This window comes from Pelodiscus sinensis, chromosome 25 (genome assembly GCF_052426305.1).
Source record: "Pelodiscus sinensis isolate ZL-2025 chromosome 25, ASM5242630v1, whole genome shotgun sequence".
Taxonomy (NCBI): domain Eukaryota; kingdom Metazoa; phylum Chordata; order Testudines; family Trionychidae; genus Pelodiscus; species Pelodiscus sinensis.
Window position 1 is genome coordinate 17990621 of NC_143076.1, and position 22171 is coordinate 18012791.

The following is a 22171-nucleotide window of genomic DNA, read 5'->3' on the forward strand; positions in this document are numbered from 1 at the left end:
GATCAGTTTCAGTTAGCACAGTTTTGAGAGACTGAGACCTGGGATTTACCAAATAACCTAAAAGAGTCCAACATCTCAGTTGAATGGGATTTATCACTTGGGTGTTAGCTCTTTTAAGCTATGTTGCAAATCCCAGGTTTAAAACTTCCCCTTTTTAGTTTTAGAAACCCACATTCAAATAATGTTTTGCTAGGTACAGAGAACCAGGAAGTGACATTTTCACAAAGAGCTCAGAGCAGACGTGACCACCATGTAACGAACATTGGCCTAAGGGGTTAGGTGCTTTTGGAGACAATTGGGATTCCAGAAAATGATATAAACAGATACAGATTGGGGAAGAGGTCAGAAACTTAAGCTCCAAGTGCCAGGAAATTTGGAAGGAGCAGCAAAGAATGGACAAAATGCTTCTGGCCCCTATGTGCTGAGTGTGTTACACGTCACAGTGCTAGAGGGAGAGAGCAACAGACTCTCCATGCCTTTTCGTTTAAGAAACAGCTGCAGCCAGATCAGGTCAGAGAAGCCCAATGTTTGTCTGTTACTGGGATATGACACAAAAGTCTCAAGAGAAGTCTGAGAGGGGACACGGGAGCAGTTTTCAAGTATCTAAAAGGGTGTCACAAGGAAGAGGGAGAAACATTTGTTCTCCTTGGCCTCCGAGGACAGGACAAATAGCAATGAGCTTAAATTGCAGCAAGGGAGGTTTAGGAAAAACTTCCTACCTGTCAGGGCGATTAAGCACTGGAATAAATTGCCTAAGGAGGTTGTGGACTCTCCATCACTGGAGATATTGAAGAGCAGGTTGGACAGACACCTGTCAGGGATGGTCTAGACAGTATTTGGTCCTGCCATGAGGGCAGGGGACTGGACTTGATGACCCCGCAAGGTCCCTCCTGGTTCTAGTGTTCTGTGGTTCTATAATCACAGGGTCTACTGATCTTAAGTGTAGATATTCCAAGGGTACTATTAATATCATTGCAGGAATCAAACTCAACATTCACAACGTATCACGCTTCTCCCCCTCCCCCCCGCTATTTCAGAAGCATAGCACAGGGGAAATAGCTGCAGCCACTGTGGAATGTGTATGGGTGGTCCATTGGGAATAATGTTGTTCCAGCTATGGCAATTTTCTGCAATAGCCTTGAAAGAAACTTGACTTTAAGTAAAGTGAACTGAGCAAGTCAATGACACCGTCCAACATGAAGGAAACACAAGCAGTAAAAAAAAGAGACAACAAAAATAGCCAGTGAGATTTAAATTAGACTCACAGAATTTTTTCCTTTTTAATGAACCAAAATGTTCTTAATAGCACACATCAGGGTATATTAAAATATGAATTTTCATTTTGGCAGCACAGTCAGAAGGCCTGTGCCAATCAAACTGCCTCCTCAGATAACCTGAGCTGCTTAGATATTCTGGGAGCTGCTGAAATGTATTTGAGGCGCAGGCAAGTGTATTAGCATAGGCGGGGAATGAGGCACAGTATTAATTATATGAAATATGCTACATGAATTAACAAATAACTACACACTGTAATTGCCTCTAATATCGCAGCTATTTAATTAGTGAGATTGCATTTCAGAGCACGTAAAGATCTGAAGTTTGGGTGTAAATAAAGGGAGTGAGGGCCTCTTCTTTTCTAGAGGGGCGTAGCACATCCTCCTGCCTTGTACCTCCCCTCGTCACTGCACAAGGAGAAAATGGGACATAGCAGAGCTGGAAAATGCCTTTTGGGGTGACAGTAACTAAAAGAAAGAGGCTCTATCGGAAGCTCTAGCAGGGCTTTGCTTTTAAAGCTATTTTAACTGTAACCAGACCCTCCTAATCTTTGGTACACAGTAGGAAGTGGTGAATTACAGAGTATGCAGGCAAAGCTTTCACATTCTGAATTCATCATCTTCACCCCGTTAGATGCCAGCTCGTGGGGTTTGGGCGAAGTGATTCTACCAGACCAGGAGTGCAGTAGTACAAAGAGCCAGGGTATTCTCTGCTTTCTTGGCTGTAACAAATGCATGTTCGTGCTCTCAGATAAATCTAATCAGAGACTTGGCTTCAGAGCTAGTGTCATCAAGAAGCTGTAGGCTTTAAAGGACTTGATGCAGTAGAGACTCCAGCAGGTGCATGTACTAATAGACAAACTGTTCAGCAACCATTGTTTTGTGTGACGCGCTCTCACCCTATTTTCATCACTGCCTCTGACTTCTATTGTGATCTTTTGCCTCCTGTTTCCTGTCCATAAAAGACTAGTCTTGTCTGAGAATATCAAGTTATTATGAGTACCTTGGGGAAACCTGATTAGGGAGATAATCTCATCAATGGAGAAGAGTTCCAATTTGTTTATATTGAGTTTCGTCAATTCCGAATCCCAGATACCTTTGTATTCCACTCCATTGACTAGAGCCTCCCAGACAGACGCTGAGGCATCTGTTTCTATAGTCTGCCGAACTGGAGACAATAAATAAGCATGTGTGGGAATTATCTGTATATTTGCTAACCACCAATTTAAGTCTAAGTAGTCTCCCTCTGTTAGGAAGACTAATGAATTCCAATTCTCCAAAATATCCTTCGCTTTTAACAAGCAAGATGGAAGGTAGCTGAAAAAGAAAGAGGGAAGAGCCGTGAATAATACCACAAGCGAACCAATTACGCCAGCCAGCTGGCATTGAGAAACTTCTTGTTTCACTTGACAAAAAAGATTCAAGTTTTAGCCTCAGACATCTTTTCTCCTCCTCTCTCACCCCTGGCTCCTCCAAGACTGGGATCTCTGTGGGCCAAGGGAGGAAATCTAGCAGGAAGTGCAGGATAGCTGTCAACAAACAGCTTTTTTCGGTGAGAAAAAAAAAAAGGGAAGAGACACAGTGCTGATGGCACCATTGCTGAACCCCATGAAGGCATGCTCAAGGACTATATGCATTAGTGGGGGAGCTGGAAGGAGTGAACCCGCAAATCCAGATGCTGGGGTGATCCAGATGCTTCACAGTTGGTAGGCCTATGATACTGCAGTTTGATCATTTTGGTTTAAGATGTAATCAAAGGATTTATGAGGATCGAAGGCAGTGTTCCCTCTAATCTTTTCCATCCATGTGAAGATATTTTCCATCTCTGCATGGAATAATTTATGTGCACCAAGCCATGTGTGAATGTGCACCACCCATACAAACAGAAAACCTAGCTGGGAATGCTCCGCTAATCAGCTGGGAGGCATTTGAATCTCAACAAGCATCCAGCTTATAGGGAACACTAGTTGAAAGTGCATTAAAAGTCATTCTCTGCAACAAAAATCAATATCTTCAAGTCAAGTCAATTGTAGGGGGCCGGTCTCTTTGCTGTCCACTCGGCGGAACTGACAAACTTTAGCCGAGTCCCTCTCTTGTCCAAATCTGGAACTGGCCTGGCATCTATTCTGCACAAGTCTAGCATTGTAAACCATAAGCGGCAACTCGATCAGGTGAACGAAACGGCAGCCTGCTCTCCCCTAGGTGAAGGTTGTCTATGCTGGAATTCACCTTTTACAGCTCATGAATGTTCATGGGATCATAGATGTGTATGGGAAAAAACCTGTTAGATCATTACTTAGGCAGGCAAATGAGAGCCTCCAGAACAGGACATATTGGGTATTGAGCCGTTACAAAGGAGCTTAGGGAAGTGGCCAAACAAAAGGGAGCTTGTCTGATACATCATTTTTTAATTTTGCATGTGTGCACCAAGTCCTGTCTGGGATATTGAAGCACGTCTCCCCTTAAAGGGGGAAAGAGGTCATTTGTATTCCATGCAAAGGTGTTTGAATAGGCCAGTGTTTCTCAATCTTTTTTTAAAATCAAGTATCCTCTTTAAAAAAAATAAATAAATGATACATACCCCCAGTACCTACAGTTTTCAGACACACACATTTTTTTCTACCATTTCAACACATCTGTGTAAACAACTTAATCGTAGCCGGGCGGGCGATGAAATTTGTGGGTGTAAAAGAACAAAAATAATAGAGCTGTAAAACTTAAAACAAAAATTCAGTTTTCTCCAAATTACAGTTGTTCTGATGTACCCCACAGACTTCTCTCGAGTACCCAAAGGCCACGCTTGTTTCTTCTCAATGCAATCGCTTGTGTGATGATCCAGGGATTCTGGAAGGTGTGTTGCCATTCCTTCATTTGTCTCCAGTGATTTCCTACACCACCTTTTCCAGGAAAAGCTTGATCCCCTTTCCAAATGGCACGAATATACAAATTCCAAGCTCCCAGTCTGCATCTTCTCTCATTCCACCAAGATGGGAGTCACACTTCCTTAACAACTAGTTTCTTTATTCCAAATCTATTTTGGGAGAAGTTTCCTACCCTGTATTCCACAGGAGCCTTCTTTCTACAACTTGTGCTTCTGCTTCATCCTGAGATACTTGTCGTTCGAGAAAACTTTTTTTCCTCAAGAATTAATACAGCATCGATCCTACAGTTACATATCTGCAAGTAATGCAGCATCACTGCTCACATTCCCAAGCTTTAAGCGTATATTTAGAGGCCTCAGGATTCTACCACAGTACAAACAAGAGCCAAAGAGGAAAAAGAAAATATGTTGAATGATTCCAAAGGCAGGCAATTTCTATATGCCATAAAAATACACCTAGTTTGAGGTCACACGTTCTGTTTTATGCAGGAAAATCCACACAGACAAAGATGTAACACAGCAGCAGCTGAGGCAACACCTTCTGAAAAATTATGACTATTCTGATTAAATACAAACTCAGCTTCATATTTTTAGCCCTGAATTTGCTGAGAATATGGTATTATGCTTAGCTGCCTGATTAATGGCACAGTAACTAATTAGGGTGCAAGAGCAACTGATGATTCATTTAGAGTGTCAAGTGCAGCCAAAGTGCTGTTTTATCAAAGATAATTTACTGCAGTGAGGATTGCACTGTCAGAGAAATCACAAATGGGAGCTGAAGGCAGGCACGAGGCCAGGTGATGGCCAAACAGACTTCAGGATCCTTCTACATTGCCTGGTTTTATCAAAGAGAAATGTAAAGGGATGCCATCACATTGAAATCTTGTCAGTTTCAAATGAATGAAAAAACTTAGAAAACTAACATAGAAAACTACCCCTCTGAAATGATCAAATAAATGAGTTGAAAGTCTTCCCTGATTGGCTGGTCTGGTGGTTTTACAAGCACACTTGCTGTTGTATCTTTAGCTCTTCACACAACAAAAGCAACAGGTAAGAGTCACGGGAGCACAGCTGAATCCCAAAGAAAGGTGTTTACAAAATGTACACAAATTTGTATACACAGGGCTCATGCTATTTTCCTATCTCATCAATGCGCTTCGATCCCATGTTACTGCATGAAAGCCCCACACAAAGCACAGGAGACGCTCACTCGCTCAAGTCCCATTCTTGCAAACTGCTGCTACCAGGCACATCACTTACAACAGTGAGTAGTCCTGGAAAAGCCAATGTGACTCTCCTCTGTAGCAGATATTACAGCTGGGAGCAGGTAATTGCAGGATCTACCTGATTATAGAGGGGACATTTTTGAAACTGAGAATATACAAAGAGTGGGAGAGATTTTTCAAAAGCACCTAATGGATTTCAGTGTAAAACCCCAATGACTCTCTATGGGACGAATGTACCAAACACTACACTAAAGAAATAATGGATAATATTTAGCTAATTTCTTTCATGTAGAGCAACCTTAGATGTTATGTGTAATACCAACAGGAACAGCAGAGCCTGCTTGTTTTGAGAGCAGTGTGATTTTTAAGTTGGCTTGTCTCTTTACCATTCATTAAGTCAGTTGTGTAGTTCATTAAACATTTGATTTTATTTCACCCCCCTACAGGATACACAGAATCAAAAGCTAACAACAAGCATTTGGTTTCGGCAGGTAAGTGAATACTTCCTGTTCCAACTACATGTGATGTTAAAGCAGATAGAGAACTTAATTGCCCTATAGCATTTACTATACATTGTTTGCTTTCTGACTCAGTTAATATTGTAACGATCAGTGCAGAGTGCACCTTCACCCAAAGGCAGCACAACAATGTTGACCCTGAAATGAATAAAAAGCGGGGGGAGAGGAAAGGGGGAGAGGAAGGGATGTTCTTTTCACATTTGAATCCCCTCTGGACACAGGCAGTTCTCAGAGAATGCAGGCTCTAAGAAATGCATTTTCTGAGCCACGAATAAGATGGGGATGGTAGAGCGGAGGAAAGTGGCTGATTGTACAGATCCTGGCAACAGGCAAAACGGCCACGTTCCGATGACAATATCCACCCTACACACCTATAAAATTCTATCCCGCAGAAAGCAAAGTAGGATTCGCTTGCTAGCCTGAGCCTCTCTTTCTTGGCCATTAGCTCAGGTGATCAAGCAATGATCACATTCCCAATATAGAGATATTCTCTGGACCAACCGTCCCCTAAATCATGAAACCAAATGGTTCAAGATTCACCAAGGCACCTCCATTAACCCACCCTGCCAAGTCACAATATGGGAAACCACCTGGGGAATCACGCTCTCCATTCTCCCTCCCACAGACCTGGAAGGATGAATATCTTACCTGGAATTCCAGCCTCTATGACGGTATCAGGGAGATTTCCCTGCCACTCAGCACCATCTGGTCTCCGGATATCATCATCAATGAATTGTGAGTTTGGACCGAGTCGGAGTTTTACTGCACTCCAATATGTTGGGGTGGGTTCCGGGTTTCTTTTTGGCTGATCAGTGCAAACCATGCCGCTGCTCACAGCAAGACCAAAAACCTCCATGTGAAAGAACAGACCGCTGCTTGTTTCTGATGGCTCTGGACTCGCTGTCTGAAAGCTTGGCAGGCACTGGATTAATAGTCTCAGGTGTAAGGCAGCCTCTCTGCAGCCTGGCACTTCCTCCTTCTGAGCCTTGTAAATTGAGTGCCACAGGTATTCTTCGCCAGATACATCCCTGGCCCCCACAACAGTAGCTGGATGGCTTCATCCTCACAGTATCCATGGTAACAAGGCAGGGCACTGCTATTATGTCCATTCAACAGATGGGAAACTGAGGGGCAGAGAGACTAAGTGATGTTACTAAGGTCATCCAGATGGAGCAGGGATTTGAACCTAGGGATTTTACTAAGCCCCTGGTCATTGGACCATCCTTACACCTGTAGTATCACATGAGAGTTCAGACACTTGCGTTCCTGCTCACTGAGGGTACATCTGCACTATGGGATGAAGTTGAATTAAAATACACAATTTCAGCTACGTTAATTGTGTAGCTGAAGTCAAAGTAGTTCAACTCGGCTTTTGGCGCTGTCCACATTAAAAAAGCCCTTAGCATTTTCCATGTCCTCACAGGGTCTTAGCCAAAGATCAGCTCCACCCCAACCATGCAAGCCTGAGTCCCTGGTTCCCCTGCTGCGACACTGTGGGAGTAGTTTGCAGAGTGCTTTATGGGAGGGTGGAGGCGGGAGCAATGCACAGATGTGGACGTTGGTCCACGTTTTTGAAAAGGAACATTTTGGGGGCCCCTATCTGAGGTGCTCTGAAGAGACCTGATTTTTAGAAAGTGTTCAGCACCTCCCCGTCCAACCCCCAGCAAGCAGGCCTCTCAGGGGGTGTGTCTAGACTACATGCCTCCGTCGACGGAGGCATGTAGATTAGCCAGATCGGCAGAGGGAAATGAAGCCGCGATTAAAATAATCGCGGCTTCATTTAAATTTAAATGGCTGCCCCGCTCTGCCGATCAGCTGTTTGTCGGCAGATCGGGGCAGTCTGGACGCGCCGCGCCGACAAAGAAGCCTTTCTTGATCGGCACAGGTAAACCTGGTTTCACGAGGCATACCTGTGCCGATCAAGAAAGGCTTCTTTGTCGGCGCGGCGCGTCCAGACTGCCCCGATCTGCCGACAAACAGCTGATCGGCAGAGCGGGGCAGCCATTTAAATTTAAATGAAGCCGCGATTATTTTAATCGCAGCTTCATTTCCCTCTGCCGATCTGGCTAATCTACATGCCTCCGTCGACGGAGGCATGTAGTTTAGACGTACCCAGGGAGGCCACATAAATCACTGGCCACTTTGGAAAGTCTTGGCCTCTATTCTTCAAGCTTCAATGCCTCCCTGTCTTTACCTACGTAACAAAGGCCTCGTGTCTCCCCGCCCCCGTCCCTGTGCGACAAACCCACCTCTCCTGCCCAGGGTGGATGTCAACAGGTCTCCCGATCTCCCCTACGTTTACCTGAATGCTGCTGGCTTGATCAAGAACCACAAGCCCGTGCAGGTGGTGTCTGCGTGCCATTTGGAGACGTACGCCTTTCCCTTCGATGCCCAGAACTGCAGCCTGACCTTCAGCAGTATCCTGCACACAGGTGGGCAGGCCAGGCCTCGGCCGAGCAAAGGAGCATGTGCAAGGACTGGCTCCCACACGCAAGAGCCAGCCAGCCTCCTATGGACAGTGAGGGTTATTTTCCTGGGAAGCACAGCTGGGGAGTGGGAAGAGCAGCACGACTAGCCTGGGTTGCAGGACGTAGCTCAGCATTGCCCAGGGAGGTGCCCTATGGATTGCACCCGTAGGTCCCCAATGCTGCTTTGCTCTTGTACTAGCAGGGCAGCCAGCTCCATGTCATGCTGGACGTTGCCTCTGCTCGGGCTCCCCTAGCAATAAAAGACCAGCCTGGCTGAGAAGAGACCCACCGCAATGGCCACAGTCAAGATCCTGCAGCCCGGTGGGGTGGAAAAGTGAGTTGAGAGATATGGGGACGGGTCTGCTAGGGATCCAGTTAGTTCAAGTCGTGTTCATTCTGCACAGCAATCCCTGCATGGATGGGGCTTGCGCCATTTGCTGGGACCCTCGAGGAGGCCAGCGAAGCTTCTTCCTCAGCCCAGTGGCCACTAGCAGCTTGTGCAGGAAATGGGGTGAGAACATTCTCTGTTCCCAGGCCCTCCCTGTCCCTGACTGCCAGCCCTTTGCTCGTGTCATTCTCAGTGGAGGACGTGGACCTCGCCTTCTGGAGAAGCCGCGAGGACATTCAGAACGACCAGACCCTGTTCCTGGAGGACGGCGAGTGGGAGCTGCTGTCAGTGCCCTCACATCCCTGGGTCCTGCACACGGAGACGGGACGTTTTGCCCAGATTCAGTTTAACGTAGGTTTCCGCTATTTCTCCTTTGCCTCTAATCTTTCCTCTTGGCACCTTCCATCTCCCCTCCTTCGATTTGCTTCCTCTGAACGATTTGCGCTGGGCCTCGGAGTCTTGGAGTCCATCATGAGCACATGGGCTTCGCTGTGCCGCACGTTCTCACCACCACTGGGAAGTGGGTGGCTACCACGCAGAGGGTAAACGCAGATGAGGGCAGGAGCAAGGGAGACACCAGGGGGTTATGCTGTAAAATACCCCAGTACCTGCATTGAGGATGAGGTAGACAAGAGAGGCACCACCAGCTGCATGCTGGGAACATCCCCGGTTGGTTACCACATGATCCGACCCAAGAGAAGGGCTCTTGGAGATCAACCCCCATTGGTCTTCTCCCATTGGGCAGGGTGGGGAGGCCTAAGTGGAACAGACAGATGCAGGGCATCATCGTTTCTAGCCCCCAGTGAAGAGGTACCAAGAGTACCAGGGCATTGTGGGAAGTGCTTTGTATTCATGCCCATAAGCGTGAAAGAAGCTATTTGCATATATATTTGCATGTACATGCAACCACACTTAAGTTGCGGCCCTTGGCATGTGCTGTGAGTATCATTTTGGCCCCCAGGGACTTCCAAAGTTGAGTACCCCTGCCCTACACCTTAAACAGTGTGCTTGAGCAGAGCCACCCATAGGATTTCTGGGACCCTACGTGGTACTATGAAGCAGTACTATTAAACCGGTGCTCTTCTGCCCAATGGCAGTTGGAGGGGATGGTGATTTTTGTAGAGATGTGGTTTTATAATCTTCACCCCACACACTAATGAAACAGTTTTAAAGCAAATTTTAAACTAAGGTCCTGTAGACCAACACTAACCGTATAGACCTGGGGTTGGCCTATGCCTGTTAAATGGCTTCAGTACCACTTGAATGGCGCTGTCGCAGGGTCTGTGTTCTGCTCCTAGGTCTGGCAGGCTCTTCATTTTTAAATGAACTGGCTCTCTGGAGGAAGCAGAGCCACAGAACGGGGCTGGGAAGAGGCGGGAGAGAGGGCGTTAGGACCCAGCGGTGCCCCAAATTTTCTGGTGCCCTGCACAGCTGCATATTCTGCATATGGATAAGGATGGCCCTGTGCTTGGGCAAGACGGGACACTCAATAGGTTCCTCCGGGTAGGACCTCCATGGGCAGGACTGCCGGGGTGTTTGAAGCCATATGCTGCTCCCTGTTTTTGCCAGAGCGCTTGAGTGGCATCATGAACCCAACAGTAGCCTAGGAGCCTGCAGACCCCACTGCCTGGCCTGCAGAGCATCACGCCTGCACACAGGGATTTAGGGTGCCAGCTGCCAAGGCGGTCAGCGTGTAGCGCAGGACGGATCAGCCAGCGCTGACACTGAACCGGGCTGCAGCCGGTGGTCTCCTCCCTCTGTCCCCGTCACACCAGCATGGACACTTGCTGTCCATCTGTTTCCTGTGTGATGCAGCATCTACATTCCAAGCAGCAGCATTTAGGAGACAGCCAGTGGCTCCCATCTCCTCGCTGGAGAAGGCTGGAGGGTGGAGGGGAAGCAGCTAATTTGTCCACACTGCGTGCTGGAGGACGAAAATGTGTTGCTGTTTTGATGAGCTTCTTGACTAAGAGTTAAACACCTCATTAATTTTAAAGCTAGCAGCCTGCAAACATTATTAATGCTGGTGCGAATAATGAAGCGCATTTAAAGGGAAAAGTACGAAGGGTGAGCTGTTGATCTGGCTCGCAGCTGAAATACGCACCCGTTTGGTGGAAGCTGGAAATTCCACAGTCGGGGCTTCAGGAAACCGGAGGCTTATCAGACAGCTGGGGTCTCGTGGACTGCTGCCCAGCCCCCACCAGGTTCCAATAGGCCCCCTTGCTAATCACCATACGCTCAGCCCCTCCCCCTGCCTTTCATACCCCAGAGCCAAGCACAAACCGGGTGGTTTCTGAGACCTGGCACAAAGGAACCCGGGAACAGTGACTGAGTGCAGGGCCAAGATGCAGGGTATTTTACCAGATTTCAGTGCAGTCATTTGCAATTTACCCACGTGTCCCTCCGATCAGGCCCACTAGGGCTAACTTTAATGCACACTCAGAACCCTTACCTGGCTGGTCAGTGCTTCATAAGAACGGCCCGCCAGTCGAGGGAGAACCCAACCTGTGCTAGGGAAAAGGGCCTCCTTTTTCGTGAACAAGAAAATTGACGGGAAGTGGCTTTTTCAAACGCGTAGCTGAATTTTCCCGTGTTTTCTATTACCATGTTCAAGATGTCTATAAAACCCAGCCCCCTTCCAGGAACAAGATTTCTGGGTTTTAATCCGAACCCTAAAGTGTTTCAAGTGTCTGGTTCCGAGCTGTGGTTGAAAAACTGGCAGTGTTCCATGGGGAAAGGAAGAGGTTTCATCTGTTTGCATTTCTGCAAAAAGCCATTCGCAGGCGCACCCACTACTGCCTTGAGCAGCTGGAGCCTTTCTGGTGGCTCAGATTGGTGCAGAGAGGAGACTTTGGAGTGTGTTTGCCTTGGAAATCCAGTGCCTGCCCTGGGGCTGAATGTTACGTTGCACTAGCGCTCAGGCACCTGTTCTTAAGTGACCGAATTACTTGCCTACCTGCTGTATGATGTAAGCAGTCCTCACTGGAGCTGCCTTCTTTCCTGCTCCTGTACCTACAGTATAGACGCTGTTCGGCCCCAGCCGAATGTAGGTGCTCCCTTGGCACTTGCCCCTGGGACCTGCCGGGTACAATGCAGGCCTCAGGCCATGTTTGGTGCCGGGGCTGCTTTCAGCTGGAGGACCCCACATGCAGATGCTTGTCACGACCAGTATGCCAGTGCTGAGCCTGGGACCCATTCCTCTGAGCCCTGGGGGCGGCAGACAAACACCGGGGTCCTGGACAGCAGGAAAGTAAGTGGACTAGAGAGTGACAGACTCAGGGATGTGCTGTAGGAAGCTGGGGGTTGATGGGGTGTATTGCACTGGCAGGTCGGTAGTGCCCTCCCATTCCCCCAAGGGCAAACCAAGGGAGCCGTGCCCCCAAGTCACTCACCAAGGGGGCCTCTGGGCATTGAGCCTGCGTGCTGAGCTGGAAAACATCACAAGTCAGCCCTGCATGACTGGACCAGATTTTGGGCCAGTGTCACCTGACTGCCGCAGAAGCCCAGGCAAGAGAACATTGCAACTTTCCCATCTGCAAGAGAAATCGCAGCCTGTGCGGCTGAGGCGTGTGTGGTGGGGGAGGGAGGACGTACCAAACTTAGCGGCAAACCTGTGTCTGGGTGTCAATCTCTGCCGGCGCCATAAAGACAGTCATGCAAAATTAAGTGCCGGTGGGGTCTGCTATCACGGAGACAATTCATGCCTAACCCTGGGTAATATTCCATCTCCAATGTGCGGCGGCTGTACATGCTCGGAATGAGATTGATCTTCTTCATTACCAGCAATGGGCTGCAAATACCTTTGTGTACTTATTATTACCTGGCGTTAATGGATAATGAAATTGTGGCATAATATTGCTAACACCTGAAGGGTGTCTAATGGAGAACACGACTGAAACGAAAGTGCTTTCCTCCCGGTGCTGGAGAATTTAAAGGCATCAACTTCTGTCGCCTGTTAGAGAGGATGGGGTTTGGCTGGTGTAAGATTTGCAGAGTGACTCCAGCTGAGGTCCACTCAGTGCCCGCCCTACCTGCCTAGCCAAGAGGAGGCGACCCTCTGTGGACGCCTGCTAGCTCAGTGGGAAGAACGGGGGGTCTAGGCACCATCCGGCTCTTAAGACACAGAATGCAGCCACAGGGAATCCCATGTCTAGCTGGGAGCTCCATGGACTAGCTACGTCTGCCCTGGTGTCTGGCTATCAGAGCCAGGGCAGTGAAGTTGGGAGAAGCTGGTTGTATTGTGCCACATGTGAACCTGGGTGCAGGACCCAGCCAGTTACAGATGCTTCTCCCATGGAACTCCTGCAAGGCGCCTGCTTCTCCTTCCCCCTGCCAAGAAGGGTAAGATCTCACATGGCAGCATGCCACACAGGGCCAACACTTTGCTCTTCAAGAGCACCACGTTGAGGCACATGGCACCACTGGCCAGACAGGGGCAATTGCATTGGTGCTGCTCAAGACACGGACTCTCACAAGTGGAAAGAAGGAACAGGCTATCCGGCCTAATTTCCTCACCTCTGCGTCTCAGTCTGACATTCTGAGCGGAAACGATTCTCACTAAAACTAGGGCTGTCAATTGATGTGCGTTAACGCCTGCAATCAACGCAGGGAATGATTAACACGTTAATTTTGTTAACATGTTAATCGCAGGCATTAATGCTGCTCTGCCCCTTTGAAGCGCTGCTCCAGTGCTTCAAAGGGGCAGTGCATTAGGAGCCCGGGATCAGCTGGAGTCCTCAGCTGACCCCAGGCTCCATGCAGTGCTGCCCCTTTGAAGTGCCGGTCTGGCACTTCAAAGGGGCAGCGCAACATGGAGCCAGGGATCAGCTGGGCACTCCAGCTGATCCCCGGCTTCATTTGTCCTGCCCCTTTGAAGTGCCGCAGCATTTAAAAGGGGCAGAGCACGCAATTAATGGTGATTAATTTTTTTAATCGCTTGATAGCCCTACTAAAAACGCTTCTCTGTCTTGCAGCAGTTTCTTGTGGAAATTGTTTTCTCATCATCTGCTTTGAGACCGGTGGGGTTTGATTAAAAAAATTTCAGATCCATCATGGCGATGGCACGACTCAAACCAAGCCCAACAAGTTGGGTTAAACTACATTGTGGATAGATCTGGAGATGATCACTGGACCCAGAACTTACCACTCCACCCCCTAGAAAACTCACGAAGGACCCAGTTACAAAGCCGTGAACTGGAGTCTCAAAAATGTCATGCCCAGTGGGAGAGAGAGACAGTAAAATGTATGGCTTTGGGTTTTCATTAAAAGCTCGCAGGGCCCCAAACACTGTTGCATGGCACAGCTGATTGTGCTTCCGCGTTTGAAGCCCAGACTAGGTGAATTCTCCAGGCTACTGGCTTTGCAGCAGGAAGGTTTGCACAGCTGTACCCAGGATGAATGGCAAGGAGGGTTAGCATCATTACTGAGCCACAAACATGGCAAAAGCAACTACTCTTTGTTCCAACGTCTGTCTGAATCTGCAAAGCCCAGAGGCAACGGAACCACATGGAGAGAGATGTGAACAAGCCTCCCCAAAGCTTTTGCCAGCCTCCAAAACCTTCCGGGTTTGTGAGGAGAAAATTCAAGCTGGTTGGGAATTCACAAAAGGTTTGGCCATGTCTCTCTCTGGCACTGTAACATTCCCCCGCCCCTGCTCCACCCTGCATCCACAGAATAGCCTCCCCAGCGCCGCATCTTCAAAGACGCTAAAAATCCCGCACTCCGTTGTTTTCAGGCCAGGCCTAGAATTAGCACTGACTTCTCTTCTCCGCTCTAGGTTGTTATCCGAAGGCGGCCCCTGCTCTATGTGGTCAGTTTGCTGATCCCCAGCCTGTTCCTGATGCTTATTGACCTGGCCAGCTTCTTTCTGCCACCCAACTGTGGCACCAGGATAACCTTCAAGACCAGCGTGCTGGTTGGCTATACAGTCTTCAAAGTCAACATGTCAGACCAGCTGCCAGTCACCGCAGCCAGCACTCCCCTGATTGGTGAGCTGGGTCCGGCCAGGGCCGTGATGGTAGGGACTCTCTTCTATGGGAACACGTGAGGCTGTTCATCTGCAAACACCAGAGGTCAGAGATGAGGAAGAGCCACGAGTTTCTCCTACTCAGACTCCAGATGAGGTTTAAAATGGGCAGACTTGGGCACTATTAAACAGCTGCCCTAGGGAGACACTTCCGGGATCTATTCACTCTCCTTGCAGGGAAGTGTTGAGTGACGTTCCTCCAGTTCTCCCCTGCTGAGTAGGAGCCTTATTCTGACCTAGCAGGGCCTGTCTTGAGCAGCCGTCATTGGTGCCAGTACTCTGCATTAGGGCACACCCTGATTTGACGAGCACATCCTCGGGCAACAGACCTCTGGGGAAAGAACAGTGCTGCAGATCCCCTGCATGCACTGCAAACCCTACCACCACCATTATCCTGCCTGGCTCTGCTAGCCGCTCAGCCGCTGGGGCTACCGCCCTCACCCTGGGTGTCTCACATTTCCAGCCCAGCGGGGGCTGGATGTGTATTTCTCAAGCACTGTGCGAGTCAGAGCCAGGTTGATGTAGGTTATGAAGGGCAGTGATTTTTTTTTTAAACCCAGTGGATGCAAACCTTGGTGACACTGCTTGAAAACACATCAAAGCCCCAGGGCGGGCAGAGCTTCAGCACGCAGCCGCACTATAACCGGGAGCGGTGGTCGCACCATGTGAGGACGTACCCGCGCTAGCTCCGACCGAGCTGGGAAGCTGCGGCAGCAGAGTAGCCCCACACAAACAAACGACTCTAAGTCCATGCTTGAGTGGCCAGCCCACGCTGCCACCATGGTTCCCCGACTGTTGCTCCTTGAGTTAGCTGTGCCCGAGCTAGATCAAACCTCGCTTGGGTCTAGCTACACGTTCAGGTGCCCCCGCCCCATGTCTGCAGTGGAGACACCCCGCGGGGGACGGTTTCAGGGATTGCAGTTTCGTGTCCCACTCAGTAACGTCCCTTTCTCTTCCCTCATCGCCTCAGGCGTGTTCTTCACAGTCTGCATGGCCCTCTTGGTTCTCAGCCTGTCCAAGTCCATCCTGCTGGTAAAGTTCCTTCATCTGGGGGAAGACCCTGTGCGGGAAAAGCTCTTCTCCAGATGCAGGGTGGGCAGTGCCGTAGACGGAGGCATCCCTGGAGAGAGCGCCCAGGCTCCCAGGCTGCAAGCCACGGGCGACAGTGCAGGTACAGGCCAGGCTGGGTTTTCTGGGCACCCCGGGCACATCTGAACTGCAGCCTGGTGGAACATGCTTTGCTGTCCTTGCAGGCTGCTCGTGGCCTGGGGAAAAGGCGGAAGGGACCGGAGAGGAGCCTCGGAAGGCGATGATGTCCCAGAAGGCCACAATGGAGAAGATCCTGGCAGAGCTCCTCCGGATTGGCTCCCAGCTCCGTGCACTGGAAGGGGCCAGCCAGCTGGAAGTCCAGTGGCTCAGGCTGTGCTACCGGCTGGACAGACTGTTGTTCTGGGTGTACGTCCTGACCCTGGGGGTGTATGCCGTCACACTCTGCTCCCTGTGGGTGGTCTGGAGTTCCCAGTGATGGCACCGGGGCTAACACCAGGGATGCAGGTACAATCAATGCAGGGGGGAACCCTCTGGGCTCACGGGGCCAGGGAATGGAACACGGAGTGTCCATCTCTTGGGCTCCATATCCAGGTCAGAGGGACTAGCTGGCCCCCGGGGGGGGGGGGGGGGTGCAGGCCTTTTCACCGGTAAGGCAGCATGTCTGATCTAGAGCAGGCTGATCTTTACCTGCTGCTAGCGATGACGTGTCGCCTTCCACCTCGCCCTCCAGGAGGCCTTCCCCGTGCTGCCGATCTGCAGAGAGTTTGGTCTCCGAGCTCATCTCTCCAGCACCTTCCCTCCAGAATTAAAATTCACAACGAAACAAAACACAGAAGCCCCACAAAGAGCCGTTACCTGCCGCGGTCTCTTGCCGCTCATTACCGCCGCGCTAATGCTGAGCGCCAATTGCCCATGAAATGCTTCCACTGCTATTAAGGAAATGAAGAACATCAGACAGGTTGTGAGCCACCCCCACCCAGCCCCTTCCACCAGTGGGAGCAACCTCTCTCGTCCTGATCTTCCCTACTTTCCGCTGGGAGGCGCTTCCCCAGACTGTGCGCACCCAGATGCCTGCAGAGTTTCCTCTGTTCCCAACAGCTGGCTGAGACATTCCGGCTTCCACAGTCGAGCAGGTGGGATGCACTCAGTCAGCTCTCACCTATACCCAGAACTGCAGGTACTTCCCAGCCTCTGCCCCCCCTCCCACCCCTCCGGACACCATGGGACCTTTTGCTTTCTGCATCTGTGGAAACACTTTTAGTGGTGAGCTCTGCGTTACACAGGGCTGAGTGGCATAACCCAGTGTTTCTCAACCAGTGGTATGAGTACCCTTCGGCTACATCTAGACTGCAAGCCTCTTTCGAAAGAGGCTTTTTCGAAAGTATCTTTCGAAAAAGCCCCTTTTGAAAAAGAATGTCTAGACTACAACCACTACTTTCAAACAAGCAAGCCACTTTTTCGAAAGAGCACCCAGGCAGTCCGGATGATCTCTTTCAAAAAAGCACAGTTTGCATTACATAGCGCCTTTTTTCAAAAGAGAACTTTCGAAAAAAGGCATCCTTCCTCGTAAAAAGAGATTTTCCATGGTCAAAAAAAGACATTTACTTTCAAAAGAACACAGCAGCAGTCTAGATGCAGGGGAAGTTTTTTTTGAAAAAAGGCCACTTTTTTCGAAAGAACCCTGTAGTCTAGACTCTACACACACCCTTCGGGTACTCGAGAGAAGTCGGGGGGGGGGGGGGGGTATGTCAACACAGCTGAAATTTGGAGAAAACTGAATTTTTGTTTTAAGTTTTAAGCATTTTATTATTTTTGTACTTTTTACACCCAAAAACGTCATCACCTGCCCGGCTACAATTTTATTTAAACAAATGTGTTGCAACGGTAGAAAAAAAATGGTGGGTCTGAAAACTGTAGGTACTGGGGGTACTTATAATTTTTTTTAAAAAAAGGGGTACTTTATAAAAAAAAGGTTGAGAAACACTGGCATAACCAACAGCCCATAGGCACAGATCTGACAAAACACATCAAGACATGCTTAAGTCCATGCACAGCCAGCCAAATGCTTAAGCACGTCAGTGTTCAGAGCAACTGGAACTGGAAGCCAGAACTGCTGGGTTCTAGTCTCAGCTCTGTCATCGAGTGGCTCCTGGCAAGTCACTTAAACCTCTCTGTTGCGTGATGTATTGCTCTGTTAGATGGAGCCAAAATCTGCCTGCTTCACAAGGCAGGGGAGCATTTGCAATGCAGCTGGAGCTCCCCAGGTGAAAGGCCTTGTAGGAGGGCCAAATATCCTTGCAAACTCTCTTTGAATTAAAGGCCAGGAACAGGAAACGTCACCTCACAGTGCTCAACCCTTCCTAGCACCCAACGCACAACCCGTCTGCCCTGTTGCTGGCCTCTGAGGCCGAGTTACCATCTCCATGCAAAAGTGGCGAGGAGTCCTGTGGCACCTTATAGACTAACAGAAGTATTGGAGCATAAGCTTTCATGAGCAAAGACCCACTTCGTCAGATGCATGCATCTGACGAAGTGGGTCTTTGCCCACGAAAGCTTATGTTCCAACACATCTGATAGTCTATAAGGTGCCACAGGACTCCTTGTCGCTTTTGCAGATCCAGACTAACACGGCGACCCCTCTGATACCATCTCTATGCTGACAGCAAAGGCTTTTATCCAGTACAAGCAATGCTCTGGCTGGTTTGTGATAAGCCATTCCTCCTCAGCATTACGCCAGTGTCTGCTTCCCCTCCTTCCACCCACACAGGTCCATGTCCACTCGTGGAAAGACATCACCTGTCCACATTCTGATTCAGGGCCTGTGGGCAGAGAGCTTTCCATTGCTAACAAATATGACCCTGTCAAAGTGAGTCCATTTAAAGTGGAGCTTTCCCCATTTCTGCAACTATCCGAGCGCCCCCGTGGCAATCAGTTATCAGAGAGCTCTCCAAAGGAGATTGAACAGAAGGCAGGGTGGAGTAGACACCCTCTAACGCCAAAGTCAGGTTGTGTGCATTACATCAAGCACCATTTCAGAACACTTTTTTTTTTACAGTAACACACTTACAATTGTCCCCTCCAAGCAGCCCAGCACTTTGCGCTGCTGCTAATTAATTAACTAACGAAACACAGTAAAATGGTGGAAAAGCCCCATCTTCCCTCCTATGGTGATGCTTGCCCTGGCTGGTTATTTATTGCTCCAGTTTAATTTTATTATAGAGATCAGAAGACAATTTGCAGCTGTTTTCTTATCACTCTAGTAAAATCTTGTTTTCAGAATGCTGCTGATATATATATATATTCGGGTCCATTATGCCTCTCACAATCACATGCCCTCATGAAAATGAATAAAGCCAATGAAAATCACAGTTGGAAGAGACTGATTTGTTTACTTCCTCATCCCCAATGGGATCTTTTGTTAGCCTTTGGTCATCATCATTACAGTCAAGCACTTTTGTGTAGAAGGCAACAGACACTCTCTTGAGATGTGTATCCATAAGGGGAATCCAGTTTATTTGGGTTCTGCAAACATCACATTATCAAGCTCCTACTGATCCCCCACTGCCTTGGCTGGGCCAGATCAAAGATTATTGAAATGAACTTCCCTTGTGTGCATGCACTTTGTGCAACAGAACATACACATGATTAGTTCAGTTGCAGTTGAAATCAGGCTTATGAATTATGAGACACGCCATCTGCTTAGAGATCACATGCTGGTAAGAGGTGCATTGCTTTTAGAATATTAAAAATAAATGTACAGTCAAAACATCCAAATGACATGGCAGCCTTTATACAGTGATTGTCCAAACAGAGAGAAATGCAAACAGTGGGAACGTCCACCAGTGCTGACAGTCACTTTCCCTAACGGCTTCTCAGCACTGTCGGGGTTGAAGCTAAGTGTTCATTTGTTTAGAAACGACTGTTCTAGTTGGCTTGGTTCATGGAAATGCATTCATTTCTTAGTGCATTCAGCATAAAAAGGCTTTTTAAAAACATTTTGGGGCCCAGTTTGAAAGGGATGTCCTTATGCCTCAGAAGTGCCATTGAGGAATAGACATCAGGAGCAGAAAAACCCCTGGGATTTGGAAAGATGCCACCCTTAATGGAATACAACAACCTTTTGTCCCCCTGTGCCATCTCCAAGCTCACCAGTTCTCATCCCTCGGTCCTTGGATTCATGCGTCAGCTGTTTCTCTCTGGTACCCCAGGAATCTAAAGGGTTCCAGATTGTGGTTCACTCCATTAAACTCCACGAGGCTTCTCACAGCATAAGGCCTGATAGAAACTGATTGACGGTATCGTTATCTTGCCCTTAGTGATGAGCCCTGATGGCTACGTGGCAGTTAGGAGCAGGCCTCCCAGCAGTGGCATGGAGCCGCACAGCAAGGCCAGCAGCGTGGGCCAGCTGACAGTACAGTCCCTCCTGACCCTCTGGGTGCAGGCTCGGGGGGTTAGGCTGAGCTGCTGTCTGGGCTGCCTGGGCTACCCTGTTATTTTTAGTGCTCTCCTTTGAGCAGGCCTAGCTCCTGGCTGTCTATGGACGCAGGCTCTCGGCCACATGCACCAGATGCAGCAGTCTGCCTCCCATCTAGCTTGCTTCCAGTTATGAGCCTGGGATTTGGGTCACTGTGGGGTTAGTGGCTGTGATGTCGTGTCGGTACCTTGCCGGTTGCTGTGCTTGGGCTGTGGAGGACCCCTATGGCCTCTGTCTGTGAGCACTGCCCAGCAGCGGGCGTCTGGAGGGCCCCCATGACAGTGACGGAACCGGTTCTATCGGCCAAGGGAAGGGATGGAACGAAAGAAGGGAGTGTTGGGGGAAGGGGCAGTTGCTGGCGGGAAAGATGAAGGGAACAGGCTAAGCTGAGGGGTTAGGGGTGATGGACCCCTAACCCAAGGGGTCTGAGGCATCCTGGCCCTGACTCCTGTAACCCCATCACGTCTGTGCTGGGTTGTATCCTGGAGAAGCAGTAAACCCTCTCCGTTCTACTGGCTGGCGGAGTCTGTTCTTGTTGCAGACGGGGTGCAGGATCGGGGGGACCCCCAACTCGTCATCAAAGTGGCACACTGGTTGGAGAGGTGTGTGTGGGGGGTGGGGGTCCACTGGCCACTCCAGCTGAGCTATTCGCCTGCCAGGTTGGTGCACATGTTTGACAAGATTGGGAACCACTGTTCAGTCTCTGGGCTGCACGGTTCTCGTTTGCAATGGGCGGACAGAATGCTCCTGGCTCCATGGGCAGGTTCCCAGCTGCTTCGGGGTCTTTCCTTTGCCCCTTCGCAGCAGGTTGCTTCTGCCACGGTGCAGCAAACAGGTTCTCACCCTCGTTCTCTCGCCCCCATGGGCCGATCCCTTTGCTCAGACTGTGATGGAGGAGGAGACCAACACGCAAGTCCTGGGGGCTGGCTGGACCAGGCACCCGGGGATGGGAGACGATACATTTTATCACATCCAGCCCTCCCAGGTACTGACCCAAGCTCCTACTTTCCAACGGGTGGCTGATGTAAAAGGAGTCTGATGGGGAGCAGTGGGGAAGGGACAAGTCACCAGCTGGCACCCAACGGGGACCCAGCCCTCACTGGCAGAGGAATCAAGGAGAGAGTTGGCATGAAGAGTGAGGGGGGATTTGATAGCAGCCTCCAACTTCCTGAAGGGGGTTCCAAAGAGGAGGGAGAGAGGCTGTTCTCAGGGGTGAGGGATGGCAGAACAAGGAGCAATGGGCTCAAGTTACAGCGGGGGAGGTCTAGGTTGGATATTAGGAAAAACTATTTCCCTAGGACGGTGGTGAAGCACTGGAATGGGTTCCCTAGGGAGGGGGTGGAATCTCCATCCCTAAAGGTGTTTAAAATCTCGCCTTGACAAAGCCCTGGCTGGGTTGATTTAGTTGGGATTGGTCCTGCTTTGGGCAGGGGGCTGGACTCGATGACTCCTGAGGTCTCCTCCAGCCCTGGGATTCTATAAACACCAAGCCGCCCTCTTGCGGGTGCGATTGCAAGGGGATCCCAGGGCAGGGATCCGACTGAATGGGGCCCGACTCTTCACGCTGCTTCGGCGCCCTGTGGCTTTCCCATCCCCGAGCACATGACCAAAGCCATTTAAGCCATTCGTCTACGCGTCCACCTCTATTTACGGTGAGTTATTTACCTAAGGAGACATTTATGTGTTCATAATTAGTACGACAATGCAGCACCGAGGCGTTTACGAGAGTCTGGTTCCTAGCACAGAGCAAAACCATCAGTATCGGAAATGACCCATGACAGTGATGTGATTAGTGGAATGTGTAACTCAGCTCAGCCTCACGCTGAAACCAGCTCCCAGCCTCCACCGATCAGATCAGGGAGGTGAT

At 49.6% G+C, this 22171-nt stretch overlaps 1 protein-coding gene across 1 annotated transcript in view; it reads left to right on the forward strand.

Moving 5' to 3' along the window:
- The window catches only part of HTR3B (5-hydroxytryptamine receptor 3B), a 28865-nt gene extending 11903 nt beyond the window's left edge, over window positions 1–16962 (forward strand). The window contains exons 4-10 of the mRNA XM_089773284.1: window positions 5828–5872; window positions 6525–6634; window positions 8162–8331; window positions 8949–9106; window positions 14532–14742; window positions 15751–15951; window positions 16034–16962. Of these exons, the coding sequence (XP_089629410.1) occupies window positions 5828–5872; window positions 6525–6634; window positions 8162–8331; window positions 8949–9106; window positions 14532–14742; window positions 15751–15951; window positions 16034–16305 (1167 nt within the window). The 3' untranslated portion in view covers window positions 16306–16962. The remainder of the gene's footprint in view (window positions 1–5827; window positions 5873–6524; window positions 6635–8161; window positions 8332–8948; window positions 9107–14531; window positions 14743–15750; window positions 15952–16033) is intronic.
- The last annotated feature ends 5209 nt before the right edge of the window (window positions 16963–22171 follow it).